Consider the following 16,571-nt stretch of genomic DNA (forward strand, 5'->3'; position numbering starts at 1 on the left):
AATAATATATTACTTGAGAAAGAAGATGGAGAAATCATACGAATGTACACAAATAAATTAAAACCAGTACCCTAATAGTATCTGTGTATGAATAATATTTTACATGTCTTACAGAAACGAAACAGCTATGTGGATTATATTGGCCATCTCAATGATAATAGTACCTGAAGATCGCGCTGATTTAAACTACGCCAATTATTGCAAATATAGTATAAAACCACCAGAAATTAGCTCTTAAATTTTATTTTAACTTTGAAACCTTTAGTTTATGTTCTGGAATAAATAAACAAATATATTTTATTTGTAATACTATGAATCTGACGACAGCAGGATATTGCAATATTAAAGTATGACTCCAACGGCAATGCTGTCCAATGGTCTTTACTTATTTATTAAAGCAACGTTTCGGCCACTTTAGAATGAGGCCCTTTTCAAGCACTATAAATTTCATACAAATCATGACAAAATTAATAAAAAGGTAAACAATTATACAATCGCTCGTAGTTTAAAACACTAAAACTTACAATTATATCACAGTATACAGGCTTTACGAGATCGCTTACATTTGTCGAGATCTTACTTAATTGACTGTAGCCTGTAAGCGACTCGAACATACTAACGAAAATTAATTTCTATACCGAGGACAGGTATCTATGAGGCAGGACCAATACCAATACATACATGTGCAAGAGTTGAAATGGTTAATGTATGTATTAGAGAAGGCGTGACCTATATGAAATGATATTTTTGAATAAAATTTATTTAGTTATTATGCTGTTGTCTGCGACTAGTGTAAATTACTTTTGATAAATTCTTTAAAAATTGGTAATAAATTTTGTGTATCAAATTGTCTATTCAAGTTATGGATATTTCTACTTTTGATATAGCCTCGTATGACTTTATCCTATTCTCAAAACTGAAGGGACCTATGAAAAAAGAATGATTTTTAACGATAGAGAAAATAAGATCTGCATCGTTGAAAGAACTGGAGGATTTACTGAAAAATGAAAATCAGAGGGGCTTGAAGGATTGGGAAAAACTTTGGTACAAGTTTATGATATTTGAGGAAGATGACTTTAAAAGGGACAAAAAATTAATGTTGATGAATAAATAAACATTTAAAAAAAACATAAAGTCACTTTATATTTTCAACATTTATTGTATAAATGAGTGGAGCCTTGAAACGAACGATGAAGGCTTGATTCAAACCTGACGAGCATAAAGCCACTATACAGTATTGTAACTACAAAAGAAGAATACTCTTGTGAAAGTTAAAGGTGAAAAGGACGCTACTTGATTGCTACTAAACACGTGACGAAGTCAGTAGCTAATATAAAAAAGGTGGTTCTCAACGAACAAAATATTACACTGAAAGTTAAGGACCTAGACTAAGGTGCTAAAAAAGGAAGAATAAAGGAGGTTTTTGAAAGTGTGATCAGTAATAAAAGCCATGACATGGAGATGTAACTCTTTACATTAATAAGATGAAGAGAAAGACAAGTGAAAGTAAATCTAAGGAAAACAAATGCAAGGATTTTCAAAATGATAGAAGAATCGAAGTTGAATTTGTCTTCTGCCAAGTAAGAAAACAAATTATTGAAACAAGATGTTGTGTAGGTTATGGACAAGTCTCAACTAGCTGTAAGTAAGGTAATAGATAAGAAATTAACTTTTGTTACTTTTGAGAAAGCTTTAACCACCGAAAAAAGTGCAATTGTGCAGTGAGGTATACTTCTGCATAACAGGTAATACAACGAATGAAGTTGACAGTAGAAGCTGCCCAACATTCCGTAAAACGTTGATAAGAGTCTGTGAAGAAAGCTTTCCAAGAACGCACTCACCTCATTAAGCATTTTAGGTTCCCATCAGGATTTGTAGGTAATGACTAAATATCAACGAATAAAGGACGAGCTTTAAGCTTAAGCTTAATACTACTGTTAGCTAGTGCCTGAATACGTTTTTCTTCCGACTAATAAAAAATAAAATTACCACCGTTATCAAAGAGGTTCTTGTCAAACTGAAAGATGCGGTGAACGAACATCGGAATGAGTTTGATACAGCCTTAAAAGATGATGTGGTGGTTAATAATGGTATCCAAATACTAGTCACGCGTATGCTTTAGATAATAAGGCATGGGGACGCAATAGTAACTCGAGATACGTCAAGACTGCTGTCAAAAGCTGCTTTAGCGAGCTGGAGGGCTGTACGACTTTCTCCCGGCGATGTCAGAGAAAACAAGGTTTTACCTATATAAGTTACTACATTTTCCCTAACATAGCGATCGGTGTTTTTCAAGAGCAACTCACTGCTTTTGAATTCTAAGTCTACCGCTTAGGTTAAAACGAAAATTGATATCAGATAGAAAACGATTTTGGAGATCGCTGCAAGCCTTGATCTTACCGTAATAAACTTTAGTAAAAAATTGACGTTCAGGAGAATAAAAGATGTGACACAAGCGCAAGCACGTTTCAAAAAATGGCCAGGTTACGACGAAAATCGAGGACTGAAGAGATCGTTGACTTTAGGAGATTATCAGCGACTCAGTTGCAAATCTCAGCGCTATCATCGGAGGGGAGATGCGGGGGAGACGGTGGTACTTTACAAGGATGCAATGAAAAGGAACCTGGTGAGGACAATCAAAAGTAGTCATACTTTTTTTGGAGTGAGCTCGTCATCGAGGTTGACAGACATCTAGGGCCTAGGCTGCTGTATACTCTTAGGATGACTTAGTAGCTAAGGATCGCTGAAGCGTATAAGGCTACCGTTTGTGCAGGACAGTGTTAAAATTAATACGGCAAAAAAGCTACTATCTGACTAAGACATTTTTACTTCAAGTCAACTCTAGCAGGTCTTTTTACTTGAAAATAATTTTTGCCCAACAGGCACGGAAAAATCATTACGAAGGCACGCAGTAATAATTGATTAATTGATTAACAGTCATGAAAAACGTATATTCCTAGAATAAAAGACTTCTTACCTAAAAAATGGAAATTCAGTTTTAACATCTGGTTATGAACTCAATTAGTTTAGTATTAATAATAAGAAAACGATTCATATTAATCATAATACATTTAATACATATACTATTAGACATGTAATATTTTTTAACTTTTTGAGAAAATGCATTTATTCATTAAAAAGGTGTCAAATGTTAAATTCAAACTCATGTGGTTTCCGTCATCTGACGGGTCCTAGCGGGAGCTCATTTTTTTCGTTGTAACGTCTAGTTCACTAATGGCATAACGATTTTTGCAATTTTTCAATAACCAAATAGTCTTTACAAAAGTGCGACTTTTTTTACGAATGATTATTTTTGAATATCCCATTAAGAAATTAACACATTGGCATAAAACTGGTATATTCTGTAAGCTGTAATTTTTTACGAATTTGAAATAAAAATTTATTGTTGTAAAATGTTTACAAGCCGAGATAATTTTTTAAATTGTTTTTCAAGTCATTTGTTTATTTAACAACACAGACGTTTGAGATTTGGACGGTAGGTAGTTTAATACTTGAATTTTTAGATCCTGTATTCTTTTTGTTTTGTTTAGTATGATGCTTGCAATAGCAATACAGTAGTTAAAAATATTTCATCACGCTACCCTAAATAATAAAAAAAAAGGTCAAAATCAAATCACAAACGGCCTGGATACAACTTTTGTTTCTCAAGGTATGAATTTGAAGTTGTTCGATCAAAAAATTCTAGTTAAAAATGACAAGCGTGTCTTGCGACTCGATCAGATGGTTGTTAAGAAACATTCAAATCAGCCCTAACAAGCGTCACACTAAAAAAAAAAGAGAAAAATACAGGATCTATAAATTCAAGTATTAAACTACCTACAGTCCAAATTTTAAACGTCTGAGTTGTTAAATAAACAAATGGCTTAAAAAACAATTTAAAAGGTTATCTCGGCTTGTAAACATTTTACAACAATAAATTTTTATTTCGAAATTCGTAAAAAATTCCAGCTTACAGAATATATCAGTTTTATGCCAATGTGGTTATTTCTTAATGGGATATTCAAAAATAACACCATTCGTATAAAAGTCGCACTTTTGGCAAGACCATTTAGTTTTCACATTTCACGTTTGGACACATTTTCACTAAGTTTTAGAGCTGTTAAAAAATTTTTGACGGAGTGAAAACTTAACAAAATTTTTGATTTTTTTGGCCTCATATGTCAATTATATTAAACAATCGTCGATTATATTAATAAATCGATCTCGAAAATTTCGGTCACCAAATGTCTGTTTTAATAAGACCTACAACTGGCATATCACAAAATATGGCTTTTGTTGATTGGCTTAAAAATATAATTAAAAAACACGATTTTTCAGCATTTTTTTGCATAAAATCGTTAATAAAAAAATGATGCCCGCATTTAGAATGGGCGCTTTTTAAAAGATGAGTTCTTTACCACTCAATAATTTAAATAAACCGTGTGAGATACTGTAAGCAATTTTTTCCAAGATTAGCCTTTTAAAGAGCTAATTCTATCAACCTATTAGAGCTTAGTTCTACAAATAGTAACTGCCAGTTTCTATATTTCAAACCTAATTAGATAGTTACTTGGCTTTGAAATTGCGTCCACAGGGACAACTTTCGACATGAACGGCCGTGTATTGGAACATTTAACTTTCTCAAATAAAATAATTTCTTCCTAGGTCATAAACAGAATGATTGGTTCTATTATAAAATAAAAGTATATGACGACAACCTAATTATAATTTGTAGTATCACTTAAAATTGAAGTTATTATGTGCATTTTTAATATACTTTTAATAATAATAATAATAATAATTATGAAAACAATCAGTTATAATTTCAAAGGCTACTAGTAACAGAGCATCGTTCAACACTGTCCAATATTTTAAAAAATCATACTAAAGGAAGTTCACAAGAAATTAGTTTTTTACAAAATGCTAAAATTTAATATATATTTTACTATCACTACCATACATAAGTGTTCAAAAATTTATGAGAGTTTAAGCACAGATTATGATATGTTAATCTTTAAATTTACGGTATCTTATCAATGACTAATTTGAAAATATATCTTCTCGTAAATAACTGCTGAAACTTTCTTACAATTCTTCAAAAAATGAAGGTGATATCTGTAATACATCATTTTGAACATCAAAACATCAGAGACGTGTAACAAACAGTTAAGAAAATATCTAAGTTTCAAAATAATTTGTTATGATTTCACTATTTCAAAGTTGTTGTTAGATGGTACTCTGGAATTTCTTAAAATTTTTCAATAATTACATTGGCTCTGTAATAGAAAGTTGCTTAGGGGGTTTATCTGTATTAACAGATGAAATATAGAATCATTTTTAGAAATGTCAGTAATCAACTGCTGAGCTAAGCAGGTTCAGAATAACTGTGGGAAGTAGTAACGGTAGCATAGTAGGTTTGGCTGTAATTCATGTAACTTAAGGGCTCGGTAACGCATGTTCACAAGTGTAAGTTTCGGCCTTTTACTCACTTAGATCAAACTAATTAAAATTTTTTTTTTTCGTCTTCTTATTCGAACTATAGTCTAATCGTTCAGAGGATATGTAAAATATGGTGACTCCATTGATGAGTGATGTTTTATGGATTAATCAAGTTTTTCTATTAAAAAAATTAATTATAGTGTAAGAGAAACAAAAGTATTAAGAAAAAAAGTTATCAATTTTATTTGGTTATTTACACTATACGTATGAAGTGTAAACAAAGTATAAAAGGAACAAAAAAATTACAATAAAAATTACAAAAGCGATACTCTGTAATACAGTCTTGTCATAAAATTATAAAAGCTAACCATACTGTACATTTTTAATAATTAGTGAATACAACTTTATGGAAGAACTCTATGCGTAATTACTGATAACAATGGTGTCACTTTCTCCAAGTATGCATTTTTTAATCTGTGGTTCATTAATTGGACTCCTGAATCGTTAAAGGAAAGTAGTTATTTTCCTATTCACTCAAAGCTCATCATGATCCTGAAAAAGGTAAACATTAAATTATTATGTGTATTAATAATATAAGACATAAAAATTTAAGTAAAAGTAAGTTATAAAAAATTTTGTAAAAAAAATTTTACATTCATTATATTATATCCATATATTTTGTAATATTTTTAAGGACTTATTTCAAAAGGAAAATTTTTGTAAATTAATGAATGATTCAATTTTCTTGTAAAAAACAAAGTGAGTGAAAAAATCTAGTTTTTCAGGTTTTTCAGCAGAAGAGAAACTCAAGTTCATAGTAAAAAAAATAATACTAAATCTACATAGTATTCAGATTTTTTACACCAGATGATAATAGATGTAAACATGAGTTATGAATTCAAAAAATATTGTGAAAATTTTTTTGGTTCTCCAACTTTGGTTCTTACAACTTATTTCTCTACACTTAATTGTATTTTGTTAAATTACAGGTATGTAAGTGGTTCATCTGCGAATAAATATTTCTAAAATTTACGAATCTTTCGTGCACTGCACATGTTGCTCATGTGGATAAGTCTCCTGATACTATGTTTAGTTACCAAAGCTCGTTTACTACTTATACAAAATGTACACAGTTCGATATAAAAATTCTAGACTCCAAGCTTTAATGAAGAATTTAGCCATATGGTGTAATGTAAAAGCATCGTGTCAAACCTACTATCAAATGAATTATGTTTGCCTTGTGTGACGAGACTGTTATCGTCCTAACTTTAGTTTATTTTTACATGAGTATGTACATACATCCAGTGATTTGTTTACGGATCGAACTATTAATCCATACGTTTTCACAATATTACCAATGCGCTATTGAATGCTAGTACAGAACAAGTCAATTCTTGATTTCTGCTTTACTTACTTTAGTTAAGTACGTAATTGAAGAAACTTATATGGTAATGTTCTTACTCACTTTTCAGTTAAATATTTTTTGTCACTAAGAAAATATTATGAACACTTCTTGTTCATATTACGCCAATATAATAGTAAGTATTATTAGAGCTGTAAGGGATGTCAATTTTTTTTCAAGGAATAATGTTCCACCATGCTGAGAAACTGTACTTATTTAGTTAGTGGAAGACCAAAATATTCTTAATGTAAAAAATGCGACTGTATTAAGAGGTTTTATGTACATAGATACTAGTCAAACTAGTTGAAATTATGCATAAAGTAGCCCAAGCTAACTTTGTGACGAACTTGTAGATTTGAACATCAATACATTATTACAGAGGCATTGCAGGATGTTATCCCACATCGCATTCTGTGTGGACGCGGATGGACAAAGAACTAACTGTAAGTACTAAAGTGATGAAGTCACTGCTCTAGGTAGATATATCAGGGCTAGCAATACAAAATAGTTTAGTAAAATAAAAGAAGCTTATCTTACCATAGGCCTAAAGTGCAACTGCCGCTTTGCGCCCTCGGGCCATACTTTGAGCCTTTGAAATCATTTTGGGCCCACGGGCAGAAAAGTACCTAGGGGCCAAAGTGATTTACTCGGTAAGAAAAACATTATACGCGACTCGGGCATCGATCTACAACAAGCTCATGATTGTATTTTGTGACCTAGTAACGTAATGGACCATTTTATCAATTGAGTAATAAAGAAGTAAAGGGGATCTTTCATGAAACAAGGACCAAGCCACCTACAACCGATCTAGGTCACCATGTAAAAGTAGGTCCTAGGTGTCAAGGCAAAGATAACCACATACACAAAAAATAAGTAGCTACGGGAATCGTTATCTAGAAGCAAATCGTTATCTACAAAAATCAAAGCAATGACTAGCTAAAAAAATTTGATAGAATGACATTGAAAAGTAAATAAGCATATTGAGTCAAATTACATTGAATAAAAAATATTGAGATATTATAAGATTCATATATTCATTCAGTAATTTGTACAAAACAACTCTTAAATACAGCTTTTGCTAAGGGACAAATTACCAATTGCATAAACTAACTTTTAGCAAATTGAAAATTCATCGGATTTATTTAATACTATAAGTAAATTTTTATCGTTAGCTGAATAAAAAAATGTATCTTTTCAAAACATTCTATGTAAAATGTACTGTATTGTTGATTATTTTTTATTAAAAATAATTTTTATAAAATGCACTTACAAAATAATATTAAAACACGATGAATCTCGAAAATGAGTTGGAAGAACGTTTTACCTCAAATTTACTTTGCAAAACGTATTTTGAAACTTTCTGAAAAATCGTCGCATCCAAGAATAATATGAGAATGTGTAAATTAATAGTCAACAGTACTGTTTTAGTTATATTACAACAAAATATTGATTTTGGTATACCGTCATAGAGAAAAGTTATATAAGTCGGAATAACGAAAAAGGTGTTCTCATACACTTACCACGTTTTTAATACGCATATGTTACTAGAAAATAATGGCCACTAATATTTATGCATGTGTAAATTGGTTTACTTTCAGAGGTTACGTCTTATTAAAGTAAGCTAATAAAATAATATGTATACGTGTATGCGTGTAGGTACATGTCAGGGCGAGTATAAGCTGTAAAGAGACAGTCAGATTCCATAAAAAAGTGGGGGAGATATGGGGAAGGCAGTGAGTGATCAAGAAAAATTTTGCAAGCGGGAGTGAGAGGAATGTAAATAGCCACAAGTTATTTTCATTGGGTTTTATTTTTGTTCAGCTCCTCCCCCGTATAACCCCCTCAGCCACCCTGCTTGATTTTGAAGAGCCCTCACAGCCACCCCTCTAAATAGAGTAATATTATGTTGGCTTTTACCTTACTTGAAATGGGTTTAATGTTCGTCAAGCCTCCCTCTACCTTCCTCACAATTTTATAACTCAATAACCGAATAAACCAAAAAGCCCCCCTGAGAATTGTAAGCAACTTTCTTCAGCCGCTCTCCATTATATCGGTTATTATGTCATATTTAGTTAAATTACTTTTCGCGTCCCTCCTGTCAGCTCTCCTCACACTTTTGAACGAACCTTCTTTAGCCCCCTCATAGTTTCTAAACAAGTCGTTTAACATTTGTTCTAGCCCTCTGTAGCTATTTTCTACCACTCCCTTGATACTCATTTGATCTATATAATGTGTTAGTACATCTCCACACCACTCGTGAGGTAATGCTATGATGCGCTGATTTTTTTCTTCTTAAATTCTCAATAAGTTTATCAAGTACACTATCTTACTAATATATAAAGCAAAGTCGCTAAAACCGTTAAAATCGCTAACCACGAAAACTACTCAACCGATCTTGCTAAAATTTTGCATACAGATTCTTGACACTTCCTAGATGGTTGTAGTATAGTTTTTATCTTGAAAAAGTAAATAACAATGACAATAAATATGCTCAAAGTTTCGTAAAAATACGCCAGATTATCACTTTAGTTCAGTTGGATCCGCTATGTGGCTCCGACATAAAATAGAAGCTACCTGCAACAGAATTAAATAAAACGTGGTTATAACAGGCTGAAGCATCTCGAAAAATTTTCCAGCCGTCTACCAGCAGTACATTGGACTGCATCGAGAATGTAGTTGTCAGTCGTACAGTTGGGTATACCCCGGTTACCGATGACGCTCTTTTCCAATGGGCAAGTGACCTAGGTCTATTTCCACCCTGAACCTCTAAGATTGACGAGTGCCACGAATAAAAAAATTTAGTAACCGATAACGTCTCTGGCGGAGTACCAGGGGACGTGTTTAGCAAGAGCACAACCTGCTCCAACTATTCAGAGTAATGTGGCCGTTCCACCATCCAGACTGATACCGTCAGAGAATTTTTTACTACAAATGCAAGCCAGGGAAGACAGCCCTAAGGAGCACAGGCAGCCACATTGGCTTCTTTCTCAGTGGTCGTCCTAACGGCATACTCACAGAGAAGGTCTGGTATTTTCTAGCTCTACTTTCCCCACTAACGATGAGCAGTTGGTTATCCGGGGAACGACCTAAAGACGAGATATGCTTTGGTCAGCGGCGTACCTCTCTCCATCACGGTCTCCGTACACAGAGACTTCGAGTGTAAGAGTCAAGATCCCTGCAGCCAGCTCTTCATCATCAAGAATAAGAGTGATAGCTGGAAGTTTCAACACTGGCCCTTTTCAAGGCCATTATAAGTATTTACGCTCCCTACTTAACCATCAATCTCATTGGTTCTTTTAAGGGCCATCTAAATTTAAACTACCTTGCCAACAAATACATTTTCACTACCTTTTTCGGAAACGATTCGTCGACTAAAAGACTATGTTAACTAAATACGGCCACTATTATACCAAGTCAGTCATTTACTGGCAGTCGTCACGAGCGGAGTTGTTCGTCTTAAGACTGGAAACTCCGGTTACCGACGATCCTATATTACCCTCTCGACTCTAAGCATTTAACTAGGAATCACCGATCCTCTCCAATGTCTGCGCTGGGCGAACCTTACAGCAATGAAGGAAAAAAACACTTGAGCCAACAAGACAGTCTCCAACGGGCAAGCATCACGAACCAATCTCTGCACCTTGGATCACCAAAACAACTGAGTCTACAAAAAATATAAGGTGCTTTAGACACCAACGTTTTCGACGTTGTACCAGGAGACGTCGGGAAAGATCTCTACAACTAGCTTCAAAGCTTCAGACTTTGTAATTTTTCTCCTGATCAGTCTGAGGCTGTAACAGTAGGCCAGAGAAGATCACCCTGAGGTATCCCGACAGTAACGTTTGCTGGAAACTTCAGTCAAGAAAGAGTTTACTTAAAAAGCTCACCGGTCCTTTTTAAGGCCATTGGACGTTGAACTACCTTACCAACAAATATATTAGAACTTAATAAAGTTGACAAAAAACAGCCTGTAGGGCTCACAAAAGTCTTAACAATACCAAAAGTCGCAAGAGAGTGAATTAAAAAAAAAACGTTATGTGCATCTAATGAATACAATTTTAGGCGTCAAGAAACTGACGCAGAACATTTATCGAGATTGAAACAGCAGCGTCAAAATCAACAAATAAAGAATCCATCACGTAAGAGATCAGCTCTTCATGGTAACCTCACAATTATCTCTTAAATTCTTCAGATTTTTAAATAGGTAGAATATGTATTTGCATTTTTTTTGGCAATAAAAAATGGAGAGATGAATCTCCAGGACTTTGTTGCTCTGGTAACAAAGTTGTGAGATAAAAGAAAGAAACTTTTTTTAAATACATACATATTTTTGAGCGCGCGGTGGCTCGGTCGGCTAGGTCGTGGATTGGCACGCGGGAGACCGTGGTTTGATTCCCGGCCAGTGCGACTTTACGAGCAAGTACCTCTGTGATATTTCGCATGTGCTTTTTCACCACGCAATGCTCCTCGAGGAGGGTTTAGGCGACCTTTTCGCAGCAAAAATTTTCTCATTTCCCCCTACCCCCCTCCCAGTAATGGAAGGCCTCCCATCCCTCTTCCCTTCCTTCTCCAAAGTGCTAACTGCCCTGTGTAGTGCCCTTTATAGGACGTAAAGCACTATAATATAAAAAAAAGCATATATATTTTTGGGAAATTCAAATATTAACAGCTTTATTCAGCATGATTATATTTATTTCAATTCTCACAGCTTATTATTTGATTAAATAAACTGTATCGATTTCGAACAAATATATTTTTGAAAGAAAATTTTTGTTATTAGAAATGTCAGGAATAGATGTAAAATTTTCAACTGAAAACGTTTCACATTACATGTCAACACACTACGGTGTTTCATTTAGTAAGTCTCGGGCGAAGCCAAGACGGGGGCCGCTAGTTAATATACATACATACAAAAACATAAAATATTTTCATACTCCATCAAAAGTTAACGAATAATCTTATACAATTTTTGAACCGTGGACTTCACTTATAGCCTTGTTTACCACAAAAGGGATTTGCTTCGTTTGTACCCCACAATTTTTGAATATCAGTTGAATGCTTCATTTTTACAGTTTGCCTTTGAAGTTAATAAAAGTACCAAAATCTTTCAAAGTAGTTTGAGAGTAAAAAAAAGTAGTGTATATTTAATTTTTTTTTTTTTTTCCAATTTATGAGACAATTTTTTGCTTGGTTTATAATAGCAGAAACTATCCAACGATAAATTAAATATTGTTTTATGACATACTAAGGTAAATTTTTATGATTATTTTATTCTTCACTTTTGTTTAAAAAAAAAATTATGCTGTATTACACGTACATACTATTTTTACGCAAACTGTTTAGTTATATTGAATATCTTATATTAAAAGATAAGAGTTACTAATTTATTTTTAAAAAAATTTGTTGTATCAAAATTTCAAGTTAGAACATAAATACAAATGTATTGAAATATTATGTATATCAAGTTTTTAAATAATATATCGAGGTTAAAGACAAAAAAGTAAACTTTATTAAAATATTTAAATGAATTTAATAAAGAGAGAGAAAGGTGATTTTTATTTTTCGTGAATAAAAGGACTACGAGCGAGGTCTACGGTTTAAATATTTTATGAGATTTTTCGTTGTTTTTGGATTAAGTATGAAAATATCATGTCATGTTTTTATTCATGTTTAGTAATGTAATTAATAAACTTATTGAGAGTTAAAGAACAAAAAAACAGTGCACTATAGCATTATCTTTAAGTTGGTATGGAAATGTACTAACAATCTGTATGTACATAATTACTAAGGGAGTGGTAGGGAAAGGCTGAAAAGGGCTAGATCAAATATTGGAGCATTGCTAAGACAATGTGTTTAGAAATTGTAAAGGGGAGATTTTTTTAAAGCATTAGGAGAGCTAAGAGGAAGGGAGAGTGCAAAAAGTAATTAAACTAAAATCAACATGAAAACTGAAGGTGGCTGAATGAAGTTATTGCAATCACCTTACTGATGTCCTCATTCAACAGGTGAATCGCACGATGCGTGTAAGACAAAATGTACTGAATGTAACACTGCAGGCCATCCATGAAAAGCATGCCAATGCTTTGTCATAACATCAACAATACATAATAATAACTCAGTGATGCCCTAGGGATTTTTATAGAATTTGTTAGTTTTTCTTTTATCTTCATTAAGCTACTGGTCAGAAAGTGGGAGGAATCTCTAACCAAGTCTAGCACTACCTCAGAGATACATGTCAAGTAAGAATGGGACTATTTAATTGCATCGGCAGAGAAACCTATACTGGCCATGATGCGTAAAAGCACGGTATCAATCGAATCAAACGGCTTGCAAAAGTCAAAGGAAATGAGAATAGTAATTATCCTGTGCTCCATATCTAGTCAGACATTCTCAGTAACCTTGAGATGTGCCGACTGCCAACTGTAATGGTGTCTAAAGCCAGACTGCGCAGGTGGGAGAAAATGTTGACTCTCTAAAAACAACTATTAGAACAAAAACTTTTAGGAAATAGCCTAAACTCGCAACATATCTCAAATTTTTAGCGATAACAGGCTGGAAGATTTTGGCTGGAGGAACAATAACAGACTTTTTTTATTTGGATGGAGTAGTACATGAAGAAAACGATTAACTGGAAACAGACGTTAAAAAGGGCAAAAAACAGCCAGATAGCTACGACAGTAAGAGAAAGGTAAACTATTTAAATTACGGCCTTTTGTTCTAATCCGCTATAGCTTGATAAACTTCCAAGGTTCAAAGGATTAAGTCACTTCATTGACTGGAACAGCAGCTCAAATTTCCCGGCATTCGGCTATACTACTCGACGGATGTACGTAGGTAGCAACATCTGAGAAATAACGCCAACAACCAAAACACCAACTGCGATACAACTCAATAGAGAATCAAAGATGCCACCCTGCAATCCAAACCTGCAAAATAGTTTCTAACGAACCATCGAGTTAAGTGAGCATTCAGTTTCTCGCCACTGCTTTTAACTGAGCCCTTATGCGATGACCCTTCGCAAGCTTCACGGGAAGCACAATATTACTAAAACTGTTTACTTTGAGATCGACGTCCACGGGCATGCTGGTGACACTCACATCCTGCAGCCACGAAAAAGTATCCGTGAAAAACGCCCCCACATTAAAACTTTTAAAGTCTTGTACTGTACTTTTAATTAACACAGGCAGTGCTGAAATATCATACTCATGAAATCATGAACGATTATGTAATAGTTTTCTGATGACCAAAATAAAAGCATTCTACGAAAGAGAAAGAGAGAGAGAGAGAGAGCCGGAAAGCTCATAGTTTTTTTGCTAATTGCCGCGAGGACTCTCTGCTTTTGTTATCTACGGCTGGTTTTTCTTTTTGCGTGCAACCTTGTTCGTGTCACGAGGACCACCAGCTACCAACTTCATTCTCTGCTGCCACCCCCGTTGCTGTGTTAATCAGTGGACCTCCAATACGAGGAGCCGATGTTAACAAGCTACGATAAGGAAGTCACAAGCACAAGAAGTCTAGGTCTACCAGGAGCTACGAGAGATACAGTGTAGAGCAAGGGCTGTATATCACTTTGTTGTTTTAAAGCGTCCGCAGATTATGTGTTACGTGAGACGTCTGTATAAAACGGAAAGCAGCATCGACATCACAATGACAGAGAGAAAGAGAGATCTAGAATATTTGTTCAGCAGTGTATGTAGGTGTAGATGTGCACCAGGCCAGAGGTGGGCTAGGGCCGAACTTTACCGATAACGAGGAGCCATGAGAGTGTTGGCCGATGAGTAAAAAGTAAAAAAAGTATAATGATGCTGGAAAGTACTGTGCCTTTTTAACGCCATAAAATAATTGTTAGTCTTAAAGGGCAGTTGATTTGCACATCTCATATTATAAATGAAAAAGGCTAGCTGTTAAAAATGTTAATCTTAAAAACTGACAAAAAAAATTACAAATTTTTTTCTAACCTCAAAACTTTATTACCAGAGCAACAAAGTCCAGGAGTATAATCTTTCCATTTTTTAGCGCCACACTAGATACAAATACATATTATTCTACCTATTTAAACATCTGGAAGATTCAAGTCATTGCAGTCAGGGTTGTAATGAAAAGCTGATCTCTCACTTAATGGATTTTTTAATGGTCGATTTTGACGCTGCTGTTTTAATCACGATAAATGATCTGCGTCAGTTTCTTGACGCTTACAATTGTATACATTAGATGCGTTTGAAGTTTTCTTTCCGATTCGCCCTCCTGTGACTTTTAGCATGGTAAAAACTTTTGTGAGCCCTAAAGGCTGTTTCTTGTCAACATTGTTATATTTTTATTAGCAAGGTAGTTAGACGTTCAATGGCCTTCCAGCAACTTCTTTCTGCAAAAGCACAGCTTAGTAATTTTGGTGATCTAAAGTGAGGAGATTGGTTCGTGATGCTTGCCTGTTGGAGACTGTACCGTTTGCTCAAGTATGTTTTTCTCCATAGCTTCACTTTTAGCTTAGCTCAGCGTAGACCTTGAAGAGGATCAGTGACTCCTAATTGAATGCTCAGAGTCGATCAGAGGGTAATGCAGGGTCATCAGATGACGGGGTATCCAGCCTCGCGGCGAGAAACTCCGCTCATGACATCTGCTAGTAACTTGGATTAGTGGTCAGCTTTGTATAGTCTTTTAGTGGACAAATCGTTGCCAGAAATGGTTATAAAAATGTATTACGTTTACCGTTGGTTGGGGAAGTGGGTCTGGAGAATACTTCCTCTGTGGCTATGCCGTTAGGACAAATCACTGAGGAGGAGGCCCATAAAATTTCCTGCCAGTGTGGCTGCCCGAACTCCTCAGAGTTATTTTCCCTGGCTTGCTGTAGTATCAAAATCTGCTCTGGTATCACCAAGTCAGTTTGAAGAACGGCCACGCAACCCCAAAATGTTAGAGCAGATTATGCTCTGGCTAGACGTTTCCTGATATTAAGCTGGAGACGTTAGTGTTCAGAACGCCTTTTATTCACAGCACTTACTAATTTTGGTTGAATTCAAGGTAATTTGCTTGTCCAATAGAAGAGAGTTCGTCGGTAGCCGGGATGGCCAGCTGCACGAATTACATCTCAATTCTTGATATACTGCTGGTGAATGACTATGTATTCGACAATTTGCTCAAGAATATTATAAGCAAAACTACTTACTTCTATTGCAGGTAGCTTAGATTTTACTTTTACACTACTTAGCAGATCTTACTGAACTAAAGTAAAAAGCTAGCGTATTTTTGCAAAACTTTGAGCTTATTTATAGCTATTTTTATCAATTTTCACAAAACAAAAACTGTACGAAAATTATCTACGAAATGTTATGGATCAGAATGCAAAATTTCAGCTAAATTGGTTAAATAGTTTTGTGGTTAGCGATTACAATGATTTTTGGGACTTTGCTATATATATTAGTAAGATGATGCATTTTTTTTAATGCATGTATACAATCAAATATATGTATATATTTTATAGGTCATTTTTAGTCATGAAATTATATACTTAGTTTGATTAAGGTAAGAAAAAAACTTATTTGTTATAGAAAAAATCTTTAGGGTTTCTTTATGACACGTATAAGCTGAAGACTGGCTTTTGGAATGATGTATACAGAAAAATAAAAGTGTGTGTTAATTAATAGTTAAAATTTTTATGTTAATCGATTATTATAAATCTAATTTAAAAAAGTGTTGAGGGTGGAGTAGAGTGATGATTGAGAGAGTGTAATAA

At 34.2% G+C, this 16,571-nt stretch overlaps 1 protein-coding gene across 1 annotated transcript in view; it reads right to left on the minus strand.

Annotated features, from left to right (window-relative positions):
• Positions 1 to 5,658: 5,658 nt before the first annotated feature.
• The window catches only part of Calr (calreticulin), a 201,124-nt gene continuing 190,211 nt past the window's right edge, over positions 5,659 to 16,571 (minus strand). The window contains exon 8 of the mRNA XM_089593647.1: positions 5,659 to 5,991. Coding sequence (XP_089449773.1) covers positions 5,974 to 5,991 — 18 coding nt within the window. The 3' untranslated portion in view covers positions 5,659 to 5,973. The remainder of the gene's footprint in view (positions 5,992 to 16,571) is intronic.

The sequence above is a fragment of the Copidosoma floridanum genome, unplaced genomic scaffold (assembly GCF_036245765.1).
Source record: "Copidosoma floridanum isolate Cflo_tuat_1 unplaced genomic scaffold, Cflo_Japanese_pri ptg000020l, whole genome shotgun sequence".
Classification (NCBI taxonomy): Eukaryota; Metazoa; Arthropoda; class Insecta; order Hymenoptera; family Encyrtidae; genus Copidosoma; species Copidosoma floridanum.